At 31.3% G+C, this 23,109-nt stretch overlaps 1 protein-coding gene across 1 annotated transcript in view; it reads right to left on the bottom strand.

The window, feature by feature from the left end:
* The window catches only part of LOC145261202 (uncharacterized), a 751,089-nt gene that overhangs the window by 356,483 nt on the left and 371,497 nt on the right, over positions 1–23,109 (bottom strand). The window contains exons 36-40 of the mRNA XM_080119542.1: positions 22,779–22,895; positions 20,270–20,386; positions 17,910–18,029; positions 13,960–14,079; positions 9,126–9,245 (exon numbers count right to left, since the gene is read on the bottom strand). Coding sequence (XP_079975668.1) covers positions 9,126–9,245; positions 13,960–14,079; positions 17,910–18,029; positions 20,270–20,386; positions 22,779–22,895 — 594 coding nt within the window. The remainder of the gene's footprint in view (positions 1–9,125; positions 9,246–13,959; positions 14,080–17,909; positions 18,030–20,269; positions 20,387–22,778; positions 22,896–23,109) is intronic.

Raw genomic sequence — 23,109 nt, forward strand, 5'->3', positions numbered from 1 at the left:
AGTATACTTCATATTTACATTAGCATAAATTAGAAAATTAAACATATACCATTACCACTGAAACTGATTTCTATTTAAATTTTCAATTATCTATGCAATGTGTGGGTACACGTTTTGTGAAGCATAAATATACCCGTTAAATACTTCGTTCGAGTGGCATAAAATAATTAAATGATTTAATTTTAGTTTGTTTTAAATTTAATAATACAATATTTAATAAAGTTCAACATGAACTATTTATGTACCAATTAGAAATTGTGTCGATTTATGTAATAATCATATTTGCTAATAAACTTACAACAATCTTGTTCATCTGATCCATCAGAACAATCAAATGTTTGGTCACATTTCTTGCTAGCATGAATACATTGTCCGTTTTTACATTCAAATTGGTTGGGTTTGCAACGTTGTAAAGTAGCTGGGTGAGTGAGAGGTGAAAGAAAGAGAAAGGTGCAGTGCATAGGAAGGCAAGTGCAAAGATTAAGAGGAACGGAAAATCAAAGTAAAAAGACAGAAAAGGCAAAAAAAAAAAAAAAAAAAAAAAAAAAAAACATTTTAAAGCGAAAGAACTAAATTTTATAAATAAATCATGATTATTAGTAATTAAAATTTTATTGTTTTAATTGTTTTTATAAAATTAAAATTATAATACTATTGAATTCAAATTATTATATGCAAGAAAATATTTTTCTGTACAAGTTCCTTATTTTTCTTTTTAAAAGAAATTTAGATTCTCATTTTAAAGTTTATCTATCCTAAATTGTATAAATTTAGGAAATTTGGATATTTTCTATTTGACTTACGACAATCTTGTTCATCTGAAGCATCAGCACAATCAAATGTTTGGTCACATTTCTTGCTAGTATCTATACATTGTCCGTTTTTACATCTGAATTGGTTGAGTTGGCAACGATGTGCCGTGGCTGAGTGAGTGAGAGGTGAAAGAAAGAGAAAGGTGCAATGTATAGGAAGAAGAGTGCAAGTAATGTGATATCGATTAAGAAAATCACAAAGAATGTACAAAATATTAATCAAAGAATTCGATTATATTAGGAAAAATAATGTTAAGTTGAGCCCATATTGCACGCTTACATGAAAGTCAGCGTAGCATATTTCAATTAATCCACCTTAACACAATAGATGCATCAACCTCTATATGCCAGTTATGTATATGAACTATCAGCTATAAGATTAATTTGCATATTGGTTTTAAAAGGGACTTTTTTTTAACTCTTACTTTTTTTGTGTTGTTTAATATTTTGACTTTAATATAACAAATAGTTCTGTTCCGTTTCATTAGCGGTTATATTAGCTAGGGAATTCACGTATGAGTGTGACACTTGTGACGTAAAGAAAATAGGTTGTTTTTTTGACATAACAGAAACATTTCTATGAAAGTATATTAAAATGAAAAAAGAATATAGATAGATTTCTATGAGCAGTTTTGTTCATTATAATTGATTATTTTTGAAAAAAAAATAGTTACTGAATTATAAGTGGTTGACCATACTTATAGGTAAATGTGCACTGAACAGATACCATCATACTTATAGTTAAATTTATATATATCTTTTTTTTTTTACATCGTTCATTTCTGTATTACGTTTAAGTTATTTTAAACCCCACTCTTCTCATGTTAAATAATAATTTCGAAATAATAACGTTAACATTTCAGTCCGCAGGTCATGCGCGCATGCACAACTGGATGTCGTAAACCGGAAAGTGGGTTACATACATCGTTACAAGGTCATTTGAGTTTTATAATTATATAAATTTAAAATGAAAAGGCAAAATGCTTTCTTATTTTCCTTACTATAGAGACATATTTTAAGGAAAAGAAACATTTGAAATGAAATGATCAAACTTAATATTTATATACATGAAAAAATTAGAAATATTCTGTTAACGCTTTTACAAAGTTATAAATGAAATTTTTATTATGTCCGAAAACTAAATTAGATTTTATTGAAAAGATTTAATTGAATGAACGCGAACTCGAACCCATTTCTTTCACTAAAGTCAAAACGCCTTATTTCAAATCAATTCAACTTTTCAGACAAAAAACACCTTTTTTTTTATATACTTCTTACGTATTAGGTATGTGCAAAAATTTTTTCCACCGACCTAAAATTGCTTTCTTTAAAATAAATTTAATCTTATATGAAGCTGAGTAACGATAAATTGAAAACGTAGTTTATTGCATTTTAATTTTACACAAAGGCATCACATTTTTATATACCGTTTATATATATACGTGATATCATTCGTAAGTTTTACTACTTTGCATATTGTTTTAAAAAAAAAAGAGACGTTAAACAGCAAATAGATTGTGAGACAAGCCTTCTACAGTTATATTTGGATGAAGAGGCGCTTCATCTATCTGGGGACAGACGAAAGTCATCATACGAACATCGACTTCATTGAAGCCTGTTTAAGAGACTTTCGTAGTTTCTTACTTTAATTCAGTTAAATAGAAATGCTAATATCAAGATGGTCCACACGTTATTTAATTTCTATTTAATTCTACGTAGTCGTGAGTAACGTAACTGTTCAAATGCGGATTATGTCAAGTTAATTTAATATTACACAAAAAAACTACTATTTTTTATATACCGTTTATGTATATGCGATATCAGTCATAAGTTTAATTTGCATTGCGATTTATTTCTAAATTTAAAGTGAAAAGGTACATTGCTTTCTTATTTTCCTTTCTTTAGAGATATATTTAAGAGAAAATTTTTTTTTAATTCAATGATCAAACTTTAATATTTACAAATGAGAAATTTTGTTAGCTGGTTTACAAAGTCATGAATGTTTATTATTTTAAATTAACATTGCAAGCATTTCAAATACTAAATTACGCAAAGGGATAATGAGTCAGTGAAGTCAAATAAGAAAAAGAAAATAACTAGAAGTTGTTTTTAAATACAGAATTTAAATGTTTATGACTTAATCATTTAATGATATTAGGTTGGTGCAAAAATAATGTTTTTCACGTCCAACTTCAAGTCAAAAAACATTTTTGCACCGACTTAATTTATATTTCAGATTAATAAAAAGGTAGAAATTAAAACGGAAGTTTTTCTTTGTGGATTTTTTTTTTAACTAGAAGTGTCACTAATTATTAAGGCCAAACTTACGACAATCTTGTTCATCTGAAGCATCAGAACAATCAAATGTTTGATCACATTTCTTGTTAGCATCGATACATTGTCCGTTTTTACATCTGAATTGGTTGGGTTGGCAACGTTGTGGTGTAGCTAAGCGTAGGAGGTGAAAGAAAGAAAGGTGCAGTGCATGGGAAGCCAAGTGCAAAGAATGAGATATCAATGATGAAAATATTAAAATAAAAATGTATGAACCATTAATTCGATATTATAGATAGTAATTTAAGTAGTAGTTAAAAGCAATTATATTTATTAAAGGCCCATTCCAAATGCAAACTAATTTTATGAAAATAATTTGAATAATCGTACGTTAAGAAGTGATTTATTCAGTTTCAGAAATCAAATTTATGTTACAATATTAAATAATTTACACTTATCTTTATGTTTGATTAGCAATCAAAATTATGTCGATGTATGTTTTAGTATTAACCAAGTATACTTCATATTTACATTATTAGCATCTTGCCTTTTTTCTGTTCGTGGCCTTTAGGCTGGGATCAAAGTGTATCTGTTCGGCAGATACTGCAAGCAAAGACCATATGTGGGAGCAACCCCACATATAAGACCTTGGTCAATGTAGGGGTAACCCTTCATACCAATGATCACTATCCAGCTCCCCTACTCCCTGGAGAGTTGGTCCCCATTTCCCCTTCACTCCTCACATTAAAAATCGGCCTTGCGCCTAATTAGCTCGGTGGGGGAGCAAATAAATACCCTGTTGTTCTTGGCCTTCGGGTCGGGATCAAAGTGTAGTATCTGTTCTGCAGATGCTGCACTTGAGATAATTTGTACCAGTCAATGGATGGGAAACCCTCTATACTGGGACAATTATTATTTTTGGTCACAACCAGAGTAACCCCTTTTTACCCTACTTTTAGGGGAACTGGTTCCCCCCCCCTCACATTAAAAAACGGCCTTGTGCCTAATTTGCTTTGGTGGGAAAGCATATAAATACAATCAATCTTGCTGCTATGTAGTACGGTACGACTTGCTACACTGATCTCTTTATTATAATTTTTAATTATCTATGCAATGTGATTTCACAAACAAATTATTTTCCGTAGTGCAGTGAAGGTTGTTTTGTGAAGCATAAATATACATGATACTTTAAGTCCTTTTTCATGTGGCATAAACAAATTTAATGTTTAATTTTAGTTTGTTAAAAATTAAAGAGTACACTATTTCATAAAGCAAATTGATATTGTCTATGTTTATTAATCAGAAATTGTGTCGATTTATGTAATAATCATATTTGTTAATCAACTTACAACAATCTTGTTCATCTGATCCATCAGAACAATCAAATGTTTGATCACATTTCTTGCTCACGTGAATACATTGTCTGTTTTTACATTCAAATTGGTTGGAGTTGCAACGTTGTGATGTGGCTGAGTGAATGAAAGGTGAAGGAAAGAGAAAGGTGCAGTGCACAGGAAGACAAGTGCGAATGGAAGAAAAAGCTTTTAATAAACGATAATATTTTATAGAAAGATGAACGCAAAAATTAAAAAAAAAAAAAAACATGTAAAAGAAAAGTTTTTAAATGAAAGAATTAAATTTTATAAAGAATTATGATTATTGGTAAAAATAAAAATTTGATTATTAATTGTATTTTAATTGTTTTTCGAAAAGGAAGACGAGTAATGGAAAAAAAGAAAAAGCTTTTCTTAAAAAAAAAAAAAAACATTTTATAGAAAAATGAATGCAAAGAAAAAATGTGCAAGAAAGACAAAAAGTTTTTAAAATGAAAAGATTAAATTTTATAAAAAGAATTAATTATTGGTAAGAATTTAAATTTAGTTATTGCGTTTGTATTGTTTTTCTAAAATTACAATTATATCATAACTTAAATTCGAATAATTATTTGCAAGAGAAAATATTTTTCTGTACTAGTTTTATTTTTTACTTTTCAAAAGTTATTTAAATTCTCGTTTTAAAGTTTATTCATTTTAAATTGTGTAAATTTATGCAATTTCGATATTTGCTAATCGACTTACGACAATCTTGTTCATCTGAAGCATCAGAACAATCAAATGTTTTGTCACATTTCTTGCTAACATCGATACATTGTCCGTTTTTACATCTGAAATGGTTGGGTTGACAATGTTGTGCAGTGGCTGGGTGAGTGAGAGGTGAAAGAAAGAGAAAGGTGCAGTGCATCGGAAGACGAGTGCAAATAATGTGATATCGATTAAGAAAATATTAGATTAAGTTAGATTAAGAATGTATGAGACATTAATAAAAAAAATTCGATGTATTAGCGAAAATAATTTTAAGTTGGACCTATGTTTCATGCTATCGTGAAAAGCAACTCTTCACATTATGAGTTGATCCAACTAAACAATATATGTATCAACCTCTTGATGTACTACTTAAGCATATGCAATATCGACCGCAAGTTGACCTAATTAGCATATTAGTTTTGTAAAAGCATATTTTAATAATTAACTATTTGTTTTTGTGCTTTTAATTGAATCTTTTGACTACAATAAACAAATAGTTCCGTTTCGTTATATTGCTTTATTTACTAGACATATTTAGCACTTGTGTTCAAATTTTCCTTTTCCTTATGAGACAGACTTGAATTTCAACATGTTGCGATTTATTTCTAACTTTAACGTAAAAAGGCAAAATGGTTTCTGATTTTTTTCTTTAGAGACATATTTAAAAGTAAAGAAAAATCAATTCTTATGAAATGACCAAACTGTTAATACTTATATACATAACCAAATGAGAAATATTTTGTGATCGTTTTTACAAAGTTATAAATGAAATGTTTTTTTTATATGTCCGAAAAATAAATTAGATCTTATTGAAAAGATTTAATTAAAGGCTAAAATTGAATCCATTTCTTACACTAACAGTAAAGTCAAAACGCTTTATTTCAAATCAATTCAACTTTTCAAAGACGCACCATCTTTTTATATACTGCTTACGTATTATGTCGGTGCGAAAGCTTTTTCCTTGAATTCAAATTGCTTTCTTGAAAATGAAATTAACTTTATGTGATGCAGAGTAAGGATAAGTTAAAAATGTGGCTTATTTCAAGTTAATTCAATTTTATACAAAGACGACTCAAATTAACGTTGCAATCATTTCATATAGTAAATTACGCGCAGGGATAACAAATCAGTATAATCAACTATTGATATTAATACGAAAAAAATGGAAGTTTTCAAATACAGAATTTAAATGTTCATGATTTAATCATTTTATAATAATTTATATTTCAGGTTAATAAAAAAGTTGGAAATAAAAATAAGTTTATTCTGGTGTATTTTTTATTTATTTTTAACTAGAATGGTCACCAATTATTAAGGCCAATCTTGTTTATCTGAAGAATCAGTATAATCGAGGTTTCATCACATTTCTTATTAGTATCAATACATTGTCCGTTTTTACATTTGAATTCGTTGGGCTGGCAATGCTGTGGTGTTGTGGAGAGTAAGAGGTCAAAGAATGAAAAGGGTGCAGTGCATATGAAGACAAGTGCAAACAGAAAGAGAACATGATGAAATATGCCAAACATGTTTTAAGATCCTTTTACCATAGTTGCATATTTTAATTATCTGTCAGCTATTTATTTTAGAATCTTATAACCAATAATCAGACGGACATTTTCTTTTCTATGATAAAATATCGATTTGAATACATGCTAACTATTTATTATTACTTACTGCAGTTGGTTTCATCTGACCCATCGGAACAATCAACATAATCATCACATTTGTAGCTAGTATTTATACATTGTCCGTTTTTACACTCAAATTGGTGAGCTGTGCAACGTAATGCAGAGGCTAGGTGGGAAAAGTGAAAGGTTAGATTCAGGGCAGCAAGAGAAGATAAGCTCAATAAAAATATATAGTAAGAATAAAAAGTGAAGGTTATTTTAAATTAATATTTATATGAACAAAGAATGTTAGGTATTAGCAAATTTATAAGAGAAATGGTTATTTTTAATATGTCAAGGCGTACTTTTAGTGAAACGATAGCAAGCCGGCAATACTTGCTATTGCTATTAAGAAAAGGCAAAAATTAAATGGAATTGTTATTTAACAGACTTCGAGTTTTATGCCAAGATTTCATAATTTATATCTCGGATTAATGAAAAGGTAGAAATAAATATGGAAATTTTGCCTGATGTTTTTTATTACTAGAAAGGTCGTCAATTATTAAGACAAAACTTACGACAATTTTGTTCATCTGAAGCATCAGAGCAATCAAATGTTTGGTCACATTTCTTGTTAGCATCGATGCATTGTCCGTTTTTACATTTGAATTGGTTGGGTTTGCAACGTTGTGATATTACTAAGAGTAGGAGGTGAAAAAAAGGGAAAGGTGCAGTGCATTGGAAGACAGGTGCAAAGAATGAGAAATCAATGAAGAAAATATTAAAATAAAAATTTATGAAAAACCCATTAGATTATATTATTGATAATAATTTAAAGTTTAAAAGCATTAATACTTATCAATGCCCCTTTCCAAATGCAAAATAATCTTGTCAAATTTGAATAATCATGTTAAGAAATGGTTTTTCTAGTTTTAGAAATCAAATTTATATTTTACAATATTAAAAAAATAATTGCCACTGTTATCTTTATGCTAGATTAGCAATGAAAAATTATGTCGATTTATGTTTCAGCAACAACCAAGCATACTTCATATTCACATTAATCAATATATATTTTGTCGCTATGTAATACGGTACAACTTGCTACACTGATCTCTCTATCATAGTTTTCAATTATCTGTACAATATATCACAAATAATTTTCTGGAATGCAGTGTAGGTACACGTTTTATGAAGCATTAATATACCAGATAATTGTCCATATTGCATAAAATAATTTTATGTTTTATTTTTATTTTAAGGGTGCAATATTTCATAAAGCTAATTGATATTATCTATTTATGTTTATTTATCAGAGATTGTGTTGATTTATGTAATAATCATATTTTCTAATCAACTTACAACAATCTTGTTCGTCTGATCCATCAGAGCAATCAAATGTTTGGTCACATTTCTTGCTAGCGTGAATACATCGTCCATTTTTACATCTGAATTGGTTGGGTTTGCAACGTTGTGTAGTGGCTGGGTGAGTAAGAGGTGAAAGAGAAAAGTGCAGTGCATAGGAAGACAAGTGCAAAGATAACGAGAAATGAAAGAATGTTTTAAGAAACGATAACATTTTATAGAAAGACGAACGAGAAGAAAAGTGTCAAAGAAAGAAAAGGTTTTAAAGCGAAAGGATTAAATTTTATAAAACGTATCATGATTATTGGTAAGAATTTAAATTTAATTCTGTTTTAACTGTTTTTTTTTCTAAAATTACAATTAATTGTATCATAACTATAAATATTTTTATGTGTAAGTTTCATTCTTTACTTTTTAAAAGTTATTTAGATTATCGTTTTAATTAAAATTTATCAATCTTAAATTGTGTAAATTCATGCAATTTCGATATTTGCTAATCGACTTACGACAATCATGTTCATCTGAAGCATCAGAACAATCAAATGTTTGGTCACATTTCTTGCTAACATCGATACATTGTCCGTTTTTACATTTGAATTGGTTGGGTTGGCAACGTTGTGGTGTGGCTAAGTAATTGAGAGGTGAAAGAAAAAGGTGCAGTGCATAGGAAGACGAGTGCAAAGAAAAAGTTAAATATGAAGTAAGAAGTTTGAAAAATATAGGATTTTCATAAAAAAGATTTGAAAGATTAATGATGAAGCAATGTCAGTACATTTGAAATAGAATTTCATTTTTTATGATTGACATTATGAGTTAATAAAATGGTAAAAATGCACAGGAGTTGTTTAATGCTTTTTTTTTTTTAGACCACTCACCAATTATCAAGGCCAAACGCTGTTCAAGGGTTCTGAAATAAAACTTGTATTCTTGATGTTTGATTAAAAACTTCGCCATTAAAATATGTATTCTTTGTATTTACTTACTGCAATCTTGCTCATCTGATCCATCTGAACAATCAAATCTTTGGTCGCATTTCTTATTAGTCGCAATGCATTGACCATTTTTACATTCGAATTGGTTAGGTTGGCAACGTTGTGCAGTGGCTGAGAGTAGGAGGTGAAAAAGAGAGAAAGGTGCAGTGCATAGGAAGAAAATAAATTCAATTAAAATATTAAGATTGAAAGATATTAAGATGCAAAAAGTGAGTGCAATTATAATGCAAAAGTTAAAAAGCAATTATCGTCAAATGAATATTAGCACGAAAATGTATTAGAAATTAACTAATAAATGTTTGTGGCATTTTTAAAAATCTTTTTTAGCTTTCTAAATTTTATAAATAAGGATTGCTAATTCGTACTATTTGTTTTCATCTTGTAGATTGTTGAACTCTGGAATCTTTGTGGAACACTGAAATTTGCACAGAATTTCAGACATAACCCTTTATATAATTCACAGGGTTAGTGGATAAGGTACTAGGTAAAATTCAGTTGTAAGTTACACTCTTCTAGATTTTGAAGGTTCAATCTAATCGGCAACACTCAAAATACAATTATAAATTACTTCATGGTTGACAGAATGAGAACAGTCATCTGCCCCTGATACACGAAGTGCTGAGGAGTTATCTACACCTTAGAACTACATGAACAGATGGAGGCAGCCATTTGCTTTTCTCAGTGGATCTCAGCAATGAACTGTAGAACGTCTTTCATACAATATGCATTAAACAATTTACTTTGAAAAATATGTATAAATAAAACAGTAGATGTATGTATGTATGTATGTATGTATGTATGTATGTGCGTGTGTGTCTAAATATTTAACCAATAAGCTCCTAAACTATTGGTCACATAACACTGAAATCAACAAGAAATAGTAATCATACACCTAGGATGGTTTATACTACGTACAAACTTTGTTTGGATGAATGAATAACGCATACAAAAACATGTCGGCAAGTTGAAACATAAAATGTTCATTTCAACTTGTCAACATATTGCTTTTACTTTTACGCATGTACAAATTCATGCATAGCTTGAAGGGATTTAATTCATAATCTTTCGTATCTATCTATGGATAGCTCAAATGGTAGGGGATGCAGCTGGAGCATTAAATGTTTTGGGTTCGATTCTAGCTAATGGCACCCAAGTCTTTTAACTTTTGAAATTATTACCATATATTATATACAATATAATATTCAATAGAAAATTGGTTCTGTAAATACGAAATCTGCATCAATTAAAAATATATTTAACTGTATTTTATTACCAAGCAACGCCGGGCGCCCATCCCTGCTAGTAATAAATAAAAAAAACAATTTTGTATGCATCAATAAAAAATAGGATATCTCTTTAACGTACCACAATTATTATGAAGAGATTCAAAAGTTCTTGAATAATAAACAAATACATATTTAGACAACTGACTTTTTTTATCCATCTCAGGAATGGTAAAAAGTATTTCTCCAAAGAGCAGTTTTGCACCATTTTTTTGTCTCCATACAAATATTAAAGTCAACATATGACACTAAATCTTACATCTAGAATCCTTATTGCAATTTTAATCAGAATCTATGATTTTTATTCTATTCTAATGTCTATAATTAAGGCATAAGCATAAGACGTATTAAGAAATTGAAATTAAAGGAATCCGATATGCTTTGTGAAAAGGATATTTGTTTTAAGTTTTACTGTTGGTTACAGTAATCGAGTAATGCAATCCAGTCGCCTTACTAAGTGGGTTTGTGGTCGGAGCTGGTAATATACTTAAGCATGAGGCTTTCGGCGTATCTTTTGATGTCTCTTCCGACTGTACAAACCAGTATTTATGGCTTAACCTGTTAATCATATTCTTGAGAGGAGGAACCCGGATGTACTTGTATTCCTTACATCAGAATCTTACTTAACTAATGACTCTTGATCAAATTCAATGTAAATCTAAAATATAATTTTCATTACACTTTCGGATAAACTTTAAAATATTTCAAAGAAACTAAAATTTGGATAATGTTTATTAATTAATGATTAATATATATTGTTAAATATTTACAAAAATATGGGGCGTCTTGGTTTTCACAAACAGCTTCTACCTCCTCTTTTTCCCCTTCGAATAAAAATAAACTAAATTTAGCCCGCATTAACCATCCTTACGCCCAGCAGCTGTATTTAAAAATTCATAACGATCAGTAATTAGTTTAGTAGCGAATCCTATGCATACAAATATATAAACATATGCACATATCTAAATTTATATAAATAGAGACTAACAGGTACTCCTGACATGGTTTTTTTGTTGTTGTTGTTTCTTTTTCACATAGGAGTCACCACTTATTAAAGCCTCAGAGGCCACTCGAGGATAAGGGTTAAAGAGTGTACAGTAGTCAATGGGACAATATCGTAGTAATCGTTCATAGCGGAAATTTGGTAAATTGGATTACTAAAGGGGAACGACTCATCAAGAACTTTTTTACATTGGACTTGAAGACGACCATATTTTAGTCAGCTGGATTACAGGCATTATTATGTAGGACCATGCCTGGTAATGAATAATGACCTCTGAGTACTCCCGCTATTGATTTTTTATTACAATTTCAATTCTTAATTTTTTTAATTTTCAATTTACATATACATTGCCAAGGCTGCTGCAAAGAAGGTGGGCTTCCTCTACTGTGCTAGAAAATTACTCACACTCGACAGTATCTTGTATCTTTACACAACCAGCATTCGCTTATGGATGGAGTATTGATGCCATATTTGGGTTGATGCACCTACTATTAGTCTTTCCCTCTTGGACAGTGCCCCCCCCCCTGCAACGTAAATACCCTTAACTAACCTGACAAGCAGAAAATCTCACTCCTTCACTGAAGAGGTCTGTAGATATCAGAAAACTTCCTATGCTGATAATTTCTTCCCTTGAACTCTTAGAATTTGGAATTCCCTCCCCGTTTCTTGCTTCCCTGATTGTACTAACGAATTTTAAATGTAATGCAAACAGCTAAGTTAATGTTCAATTACCTATACATGGTGCTCTTGTAAGCATAATCCTACATAATGACTAATCCAAGTAGCAATATGCTTTGTTCAGGGGTTAAATAAGAAAAATAAATTAATAAATCAAATAGAATAATTGGTTTAGAGGAAATAAATTCAAACAATTCATTTCCCTTAATTTCTGGACATTTTTCTAACAAAAGATTAGTCGGTGAAAGTTTTAAAACGTTCACCGACTTTCACCGTCAACTAATTTTGTCTTTAATGATCTCCCTCAAAATATCACAGTAAATTATAAACCTTAACCTGCTCGAGTTGATAATGTATTGGCATATGTAAGGTTTGTAAGTGTATCTTTGATATTTCTGAGTTTTAATCGAACACAGACAACTTTCCTTATACATGGTGTTCAAAAACATCACTGAAGGGTTGAAAATGTAATTTTACCATTAATGATTATTTTTTTTCTATTTCAAATATTTTACGGATAATGTTTTGGAAATTAATTATGGATAAGTACAGCATTCAACAATGTATGCAAGTTGTAAAATTTTTTGCTAAAATCAGGGCCAAGTCCAGTGACTTTTGGACACCCCATATAAGAAAAGATGGTGATGCAGCGTTTTTAATTTGAAATTTGCAGATGTTCTCAAACATTCCACAATAGAGAACACGGGACATCTGATTCCAACTTGTATGTAATTCTATTAATGAATGCTGGTTTCATTTTGATAAAAAATTGCAGTATTTATTTTCAAAATGTAGTTATTTCAATGAATATATACAAGTTTTTTTTTATTCATATATCACTCGTATATTATCATCAGAATGGATCACTTATTTAAATCAATACAGTCTTTTGAAATACTGTATATATGTACAGCATAATCACATTGACACACCGGTTCTTGTCAGACCATCGAAGTTAAGCAACACTGAGCCTGACCATGTGTGAATTCCTGTATGTGCTCTCTGCTTATCTCGGCATTTTTTTTCGATTCGCCTTGAACCTCCACTTGCTACTGGTATTTAACAATGGTGACTCAGGAGAGGTGTAGTTGGAGATTGCATAACTCTTGGCACAAAATTTTTCATGCACAGGCACCCTTACAATGGGCAGCCATAGTTTGCCAAGACTAAAGAGATTATATATATATATATATATATAATTATTCTTTTATATGTACACACACTAGTGTTTCATGCTTACACAATCATCAGTGTAGGATGACAATTCCTGCCAATCTGGAAATTCGAATCCAGCCACAAAGCCACCTTTGATTCCATTTGCTAAGCCTGTCTCCGAGCCACAAAATAATTGCCACGAGAATGAAAGGAATTAATAACTAATAAACACTTAATTTGAGCATGAACCAGGCCAAAACACAGCTAACTATTTTTTAAACAGCTCATAAATTAATATTTGGTGTTATTCATTCGTAATTTTATTGATAATACACGCAAACAATCCCTATCACGTTTGCAAAAATAAATATTGCAAACACATGATCAAATAAAATGAATTTGAATATCAAATATTCTTACTTTTGAGCAATAAGAATTGATTCGTAAAATCGGCTGTTTTTGTTTGGAAATTAAGCCAAAGGCCTGTGAGCTTTTGTTGAATGAACTAGGACTTGACAGCCCAAAAGGTCTAATGTTGCAAGTCAAGAAACCTTAAAAAGAAAGTGGTTATGACAAATGGCATTGTGTTTTGTAAAGTCAGACCATAAGAGTAAAGTAAAGAGTGCTGATTAGTATAATGAGTATTTTAAGTATTTCATTCTTCAATAGTAAGATTTAAATTTAGAAAATCGAAGAATCTACTTACTGCAGTTGGTTTCATCTGATCCGTCAGTGCAATCGTAACGGCGGTTACATTTATGACTAGCATCAATACATTGTCCGTTTCGACATTGGAATTGGTAAGGTTGGCAACGTTGCACAGCAGCTGGATGAAAAGCAAAAAGAGAGACATGAAATTGAATAGAATAAAAGAAACATGAAATTGAACATTGAAAGAATTTTGTTTCTTTTATTAGGGAGGAAGATCACTGCTTATCAAGGACCAAAGGTTAATGAGTGCCAGTAGGTCAGTGAAACAACACCGTAATTATCGGTAGTGATGGAACTTTGGTAGTGTTTGTTTGTTTAATCGGACACCTTTAATTTTAGGCACAGATAGATAATAACGGAAATTGTTACAGTTGTAAGCTAGACGAGTGTTTACTGCGAATATTTTCATTTAAATATCATTAAAACCTTTAATGACTCTCGGATGGTAAAAGCTTAAAACTTATGAAACTAGCAGCTGATGAAGCTGCTTTATAGTCGTGGAGCATTAACATTTAAGCTGGAACTAATCGACTTTTCCAAAATGTCTCCATTAAACTCTTCAGGGTTAGCTTCATGCAAAAATCAGATTGGTAAAGTCTAGTCCATTTCTGAGGATGGCTTATTCTTTGCCAGTGTGAAGTTGTAAGAGGTCCACCGTTCTAGGTTTTACCTTATTGAAGAGATTAGTTTATTACTAATCACCTAAGGTGTCCCTACCAAGAAATTACGACAGAGAAAAGAGAGACAGAAAGATTGAGATAGGGAGAAGAGTAAATAAAAAAAAATATGCCAGCATGTAAAACCGACATTAAATCAAATATGACAAAATATACATAAATGGATAAATACGAAAATCAGACTCATTTCTTGCATTAACGGTAAGGTTAAAACTTCATGTTTCAAGCTAATTTAACTTTATTGAATAGATACTCCTACTTGTGCCGCTACCATTGCTCAAAGTATGTGTACTGCAGATTTAACTGATATAAGTGTAATTCAAATAGACAGAAGTTTATAGAAGCTAGAAGTAATTGTAAAAGAGAAATAGCGACAGACCAAAACCACAAAAAAATGCATCGAAGCACAAAAATTAGGAACCTGAGATTTTCGGAAAATCTAGAATAGTGTAGTAAATAATGGGCAATCAACAATTCCCCTACGATCCAACAATCATGAGGTTGTTTGCACGGCAACCAAGAAAGGTAACATGCTTGTCAGTCAGTTTGCCTCTAACTCCACATTGGACCCAGCAAACCACTCCCTCCCTGACTTTCCTTTGCGGATAGACGCCACACTAGATGATCTGAAAATCACCCCTTCTCAGATACATGATATCATAAAAACCTTTACACCTCAAAAAGCATATGGGCCCGATCTCATCCCGGCTGTGCAATTAAAAAAAAAAAAAAAAAATGCTCTGCCGAGGTTGCTTCAGTTCTCTCCAAACTTTACAACAGATGCCTTAACGAATCGTGCTTTCCTGACTGCTGCAAAACTGCTTCTGTGGTACCTGTATTTAAGAATTCTGGCGAAAGAACTGACCCATTAGCATCCTCTTGCTTTTCACCAAAATATTTGAGTCCTTAATTAACCAAGCTGCTAAACTTCTGACTGATTAACAATATGGTTTTAGGCAAGCCCGTTCTACAGCAGATATCCTAACTAATCTTTGAACATATATACCATACACTAGACAAAGCAAGGGAGGGTAGAGAGGTAACTCTAGATATATCTAAGGCTTTTGACAGGGTATAGCACGATAGTACCCACCACTCATCATTGTGGTGTTATCTCACAGATCTGAGACTCGCCCTCGAGTGGCTTGACTCCCTTGTAAAAAGAATAATCTGACATTTCATGACAATTTTTAATCCGGTTAGATATGATTGATGATATTTGAAAATCATAAAATTGGTCAGCATCCTCTTTACTAGAATCAGACGTAATTCACATCACTTCTTAACTTCACTTTGTTCTCTCCAACAAAATATCATGCTTCAATGTAGCATGTGTGTACCGCTCACTTTTTGCAAAAAACAAACTCCTCATTCTCCAAATGGCTTGCTTATATACAGCCCTAGATCATCTAATCTGCGTATAATCGAGAATTCGGCGAGATTTCAACATTAGTTTGCTCGACTATCAATGACAAAATCATCTAGTTATTGCCATGTTGGTTTCTACTATCATTCAATAGCCTGACTCTACAGGATACACGGACACAGACATTTTTCATGCAAGTAATATGCATGTTTATACACACATATATATGTGTGTGTGTATATGCATGCTACAAACGACAGGCCTGCAATGGGAAAGAGAAAACCAAAGAAAATGTTAAGCCTCTTTGAAAAATGACTTCTTGAAAAATAGGTTACATGCTGAGAAAGCAGACCATTTTAGATGCTACAGAAATTATGTCCACTCCAGATAATAAACACCCTAGTTAGTTTTTATGGCCATAGATTTAACAGCTGATAAGGCTCAAGTGGTCTTGTATTAACCACCTGAAATGAAGGGATATATTCCAACAAAACAGGCAGATGAGATTGGTTAGTCTCAATTGGTCTGAGGGACAGATAGGCTTTTAGGTCTTAAGCTAATGGACTGTTTCGGTTGGAAGAGATGTTTGTTCTGATTGCAAGCCTGTTATATATATATATATATATATATATATATGAAAGGCAAAACGGCTGCACGTTTTTGCATGTCCAAGAAAGGCTTTTTTCCACCGGGATTCTCAACGAGGTTACATTTATTTAGAAGTTTCTTTATACTTCCTAGATTATAATATCTCAGATTCGAAAACGGATGTCGTCTCTACATTTATTTTGGTAGACTTTAAAAAGATTCCTTCTATTCCGTCCTTTCATGAGTTTGTTTGTCTTTTTCATATAAATAAAGTGAAGCTAATCGAAGCAAATGAGTTCAACGGTCTTCTTGGCCGGGATGTCCAGAAAAACAATTAACTTTGATCAACGTGGGGGAAACCCTTCCTATCAGACAATTGTTACTCATTTGGACACTGCAAGAGCTCCCCTTTTTTTTTAGGGGGGGGGGGCTGGTTTTCCCAAAACATCGTAGGGAAATATGGCAGAAACAGATACAGCAGAAACTGGCCTAGAGCCAGAGTTAAGTGCATGATTCTTAACTTAAGCTAGACGTTTATTTCTGCGCCTGCATAAACTCATTCACTTAACTATCCATTTCTGCAAGTCAACTTTTTGATTGACATCGCTAAATTTGAATGCTTTCAATTCCTGTGGTGTCATAGTGTAGTGGTAAGATATCAGCTTTTCTTTCACCTTTTCTGTCTTCGCCTCACAGATTCAAGCCTACCTGCCTACTACCACTTTTTCTCAACACACCTACAAACATCCGGGCAACGCCAGGCACCCCCGGTAGTTTGGTAGAAAAACCAAGTACCATTTTAAACATTATTATTAGTATACTCTTTATGGTTGTGAAGTTTTGAGACGAGAATTGATAATTTTGATTATTTGGATTATTCAGACTACTGTTCCATCTTGAGTGTTATTTTCAATGTTTTAGTCGATGTAATCTCTGACCTTCGGGTGTATCATATCAAACTCTGAAATCATCAGAATTTTTAATGGAACCCTTTATTTAATCCATAGCGGTAATATGCTCTCATTGCGTCAGCAATAACTGGGTAGAAGTCCTAAGTAATTCGCAATTGGATTTTGAGTTTAGTCCACACTGATGATTAACCCTTCAACCTCCACAAGAGTAACTTACAACTGGGTTTTACCGAGTACTTTATCGGTTATGCCACGCATCCTTACGGACATATATCATTTGTTTTAAATATTTTCAGATGATGCTTTATAACAGATTAAATAAAAGATGCCCAATAAAATTATACTAAATAAATAAGATTTAGGTTTAAATTTTTATTTGACTATCGAAGAAGAATCCACTTACTGCAGTTGGTTTCATCTGATCCATCAGTGCAATCGTAACGGCGGTTACATCTATTACTAGCGTCAATACATTGTCCGTTTCGGCATTGAAATTGGTGAGGTTGGCAACGTTGCACAACAGCTGAATGAAAAGTGAAAAACAAACTTACAATTAAACGGAACAGAAGTACGAAAAGAAAACAAACATTGAAAGCATTTCAGTAGTGTTGATTTCAGGATTATTAAAACTTTTGACAATACATAAAAATTGTATCTGATCGCTTTACATTTAATACGAAATAATAAATCCATAAGTCCCCAGTGTGACATACGGATGACGTTATTAAAGACAATCATATTTATAAATATTTATATATAACCTTCAAATTGGGCATGTCAAAATTTGAGTCCAATCAAATCTTTAGTTTACAAATTATAGTTTTTTTTTTAGTTTTTTTAAAAAAATTTTTAAAGTAAAGCTAGTGTTGCAACTATTAAAAACAATTGAAAAATCTGAATTTTGTGTGTTGATTAGGCATTGCTTTCAGATGGGAAAAATACTGTTCAAACAACGCAATATTTTGATAAATGTTATTCAGACTCTTCTGTTAAAACACTGATTAAGAGATGATAATCAGACACAAATGATGCTGAATGCTCAGGTCGCCCAAATTCAACGGTTGTTTCAGAAAACAAAATGTTTGAACTCGTTTTGGGCTGATGGTAAATTGAAATTGCATGAAACAGTAAAGGATTTGAAGATATCAGAAGGCAATGTATTCACCATTTTGACGTGATTATTTTTCAATGGGAAAACCGTGTTCAAAATGGATGTTCCGTTTGCTCACGGTTGATCAAGAACAATATGTCAACGATTTAGAGTGCAATTTCATCACACAATGAAAACTGAAGTGCGACAATATGTTACAATAGATGAAACCTGGATACAGCGATTTACTCTGGAATCATTTTTTAAAAATAAATTGTGATGAAGAACATTATTATATTGCTAATAACAGTGCAAGATGAACGATTGAAAATTATCTCGTCAGAAGTTGTTTGATTTTGACTAGTTTAGATGCTAGTTGGGTTCTACTTTGAAGATTTGCCAAGATAATTTCATATATTCGATTATAATAAAAAAAAAAGTAACTTTTAATCATTTAAAATTTAGGTAAAACATCTGCATGAAATTGGTGAGGATGAGAGATCAACATTTTTCTAATGGAAATTGCCCCAGAAAAGGCAAGAAGTCACTTGACTAACAAGACTGAAAAATGATTATTGCAAAACAGGAGATGTATGTTAGCATTTGTCTCGAAAAGATCAAAGCTGTAGACAAGATAAAAAGTCACCAAGAAAGGAATTCCACAAGCTTGCAATTCTTGGAAGGAAGCAACTAGAATAGGAAGTTGTTTTATAAAAATGTATGAACACATCAAATTGATGGAGACCACTAGACCAACAAATCAAATGAGCTTCTATAAATGAAGCAGGGAATACATCAGATACTTCTGAAAAACACATACCATAACAGTATTTATAAAACAGACTGATATTAGCAACATTGCGTTTGTAGAGCTTGTTGTGGTTGTAAAGAAGAAGAAAGACGTTAATCAAATTACATATATGTTTGTGCACTGTTAAGAAACCTTAAATGGGACAAATATGACAACACTCCATGTACTCCATATATGGTCTGATAGATTTTCAGGGATAAAGAATAACTTTAGGCATTATGGTATCTGTTTGATGCAAAGTTATAGATTAATAGGAATTAATATTTAATGCAAAAATGAGCACAAATTTAATCATTTTCAACCATCAATTTGGTTGAAAGACTTTTCCCCAAGTCAATGAGGAATAACTTTTGCCCATTTTTAATGGACAAAAGTCAAGCATATATAATTATTTTTTATGTATATATTTTCAGTATTTACTTTGCTAGTGCTCGATACTTAAGTAGAGTGAGGTAATGTTTTGAAAATATACATGGCAATTAACCTACACAGAATTTTCCACATTTAATTCCAATGAGGGTTCGTCAGGCTATTGCAATATTGACTATGCAATAATCTGACAAATCGTCACGAGGATGAAATGCAGAAAATTCTGCATAGCTTAATTACTATATATATTTTCAAAATTTACTAATATATATATATTTTTTGTTTCAGTATTCACTTTAATAGTGCTCAGTACACGAGTAATTTTAGTTTAATATTGCATTTTTATATGCATTCAAGCATCTCTGTATGTCAGTCAGTTGATCTATCATGCTTGAGTTAATCTGTCACGTGTACGGTTACAGACAGACATTCACACTCTAAGCATTTCAAAAATATATTAAATATATATTTTTAATGTCACACAGCTACTTACTACAATTGGTTTCATCTGATCCATCTGAACAATCATAACGTTGATCACATTTCTTGCTTGCATCGATACATTGTCCATTTCGGCATTCAAACTCATTACGTTGACAACGTGGTGTAGCTATAAGAGAGATAGAACAGATATATCATTGTTATTTCAAATAAATGGTATTGAAATAAAGCTAATAGAAATGTGCATATGCATGTATATATATATATATTTTTTTTTTCTTGGAATATTTTGTAAGTAAAAACGCCAATTCATGGCGTTTCAGTAAAAATTTAACCGTTTTCCAACATGAAAAGCTAAGATTAACGGATGTTAATTTGATGAAAACATTTTACAATGTAAAGCAATTTGAAAATCGTTTATAAAATATTTGATATTGCTCAAATTCAGTGATAAATTACAGGATCTGCTAGGATGAAAAATTATGGTGGTGTGTATTTGCATGATAAGTTATGCTGTGTATTTGCATGATAAGTTATGCTGTGTATTTGCATGATAAGTTATGCTGTGTATTTGCATGATAAGTTATGCTGTGTATTTGCATGATAAGTTATGCTGTGTATTTGCATGATAAGTTATGCTGTGTATTTGCATAAGCTATGCGATATATCTACATGATAAATTATGAACAGATTATTAAAAAAAACAAAAAAAAAAAATTTAAAAAAATATGAAACAAATAAGTAACCATGGTATTTTCTTCGATTCCTGTATAGCAATGATTTTTAACCTGAAAAGTATAAATAGTTTACATGGAATGCAGTATCCTGGAAAACTAAACGGGAATAAAAAAATAATAGAAAAAAAAAAACAGCAAAATAATTTAAAAAAAAAAAAACGAAACCTGATCTTTTTCAATTGATATATTTATGCAAACTTTTGTTCGTTGCAAAATAAATGTGTCTTTTTAATTTGATTTTCAAATGTTCTATCGTTTCTCTTTTCAGGCTTCATCAAAAGAAATTAAACTTTATAACTAAACTTGATTTGTTTCTTTTATGACATCTGAACATTTTCACGGGTTATTCAATGCTAAAAACACTTATTACCAATGAAGACAAACCACTGTTACACATAGTTATGGAGAGGGGATGAAGTTCCTTCTTTGCCCAGTAGTATTAGTTGATCAAATTTTCTTTACATTTTCATATATTTTTTACTATTTTCGGGATCCAATCAATAATATATCCTAATGACCCCAGATAGAATGGAAAGATAAAGTATTCAAAAAAAATTTTAATTAAAAAGATAAAAAAAAAAAAAAATACGATGTCCATCGATTCTATGAAAAATTTAACTTATCGAGACTAACTTATTTCAAGGCTCTGTTAACATACATTTCTAAAATGCACAACTAATATATATATAAGAACTGATGTATACAAAAGGTAAAATATAATCGAAAAAGCATAACCCCTCCCCCCCAAAAAAAATACATAAGTAAGCCTCTTTAAGAACTCGGTTCTTATTGTCAAGCACTTCAAGTTGAAATGAAATAAATCGGTCACTTAAGCTCACATGTGCAGATTATGATGGTATAATCATAAGATCATTCTCAGTTATCTTGACATTTACGTTTTATATAAAATGTTAATTTGAACCATATTTCTTGTGGTTAACGCTGACTGTGCGGTTTGTTCTTTGATAATGGAGTCAAAGATGGCTTCGTGGCCAGGTTCGAATCTTCTGACTGGCAGTAATCATAACTCCCCACACTAATGATTCCGAAAAGGATGACACACTTGTGTCTGTAGGTATTAAAATAATTATAGTAATAATCTTATATATATAAGATAGGTAAAGATAAATCACTATGTTACCCATAATTGTGGTGTCTTTTCTCAATATTACGAGTAGGTCATTTTTTAAAATTCCATATAATTTCAATTTACCTCTAATTTCTTTATACCACCAAACTTCAAAATGAAATTAAAAAAATAAAGTAAAGTATTTTTGATCTCCACATCTTAACATTCATGACAATCTAGGTCAGCTGTTGGTTACCCTGACCTCTTAACTACATCACTTCAATTCTTAACATAGTAACTGATCACTTCAGTTTAGTTTTTTCTCCACTTGTAATATTCTTTATTTTTCGTTTTTTTTGTGGGGGGGGGTGTATTGGCTAATCCTGATAATGCTTTTGCACGAATGAAATAGAAACGTTGAGGTCATTTCTTATGTCTCCTACTTTTATTTTTAATTCCATTTTTTTTTCATAAATGAAGTGCAAAATATCTGAATGGATTTGAACTCTACTCATCAGTTTCATAATTGGCATTAAAGAAAAAAAAAACATTTTGCAACTCGAACAGCCTCCCCCTCCAAGCACCATTCTGCCCAACAAATCTCATCACCGTTATACCTGTCGATGACATCACAGCTACAGATGACGAAAAAATAAAAAGAATAAAAAAAATAAATAAGCACTTCCTGCAATGTAACAACATTCAACAAAACCTAATAATACGAGCGAGTTCTCGGGTCTTAGACTACTACTTACTACAATCAGTTTCATCGGAACCATCTGAGCAATCGGATTGCTGATCGCATTTCTTGATGGCATCTATACATTGTCCATTTTTACATTGGAACTGGTTATGGTGACAACGTTGTGCAGCTAAGTGAAAGGTGGAAAGAGAGAGAGAGTTATAGAAAATGTGAGGTGCAATAATGAGAAGCATGCAGAGTGCAACGTTAATGCATATTGCAAAGGATTGCACCAGATCAGTCCATAATTATGTGCAGGTTTTCATGCAAATAGATATTATAAACAAGGAAACAATATTACCTCCCTTTTTAAAATTTCATTTATATAGATGTATAAAAGAGGA

Source organism: Euprymna scolopes, chromosome 37 (genome assembly GCF_053919585.1).
Source record: "Euprymna scolopes isolate OS-2025 chromosome 37, ASM5391958v1, whole genome shotgun sequence".
Lineage (NCBI taxonomy): Eukaryota > Metazoa > Mollusca > Cephalopoda > Sepiida > Sepiolidae > Euprymna > Euprymna scolopes.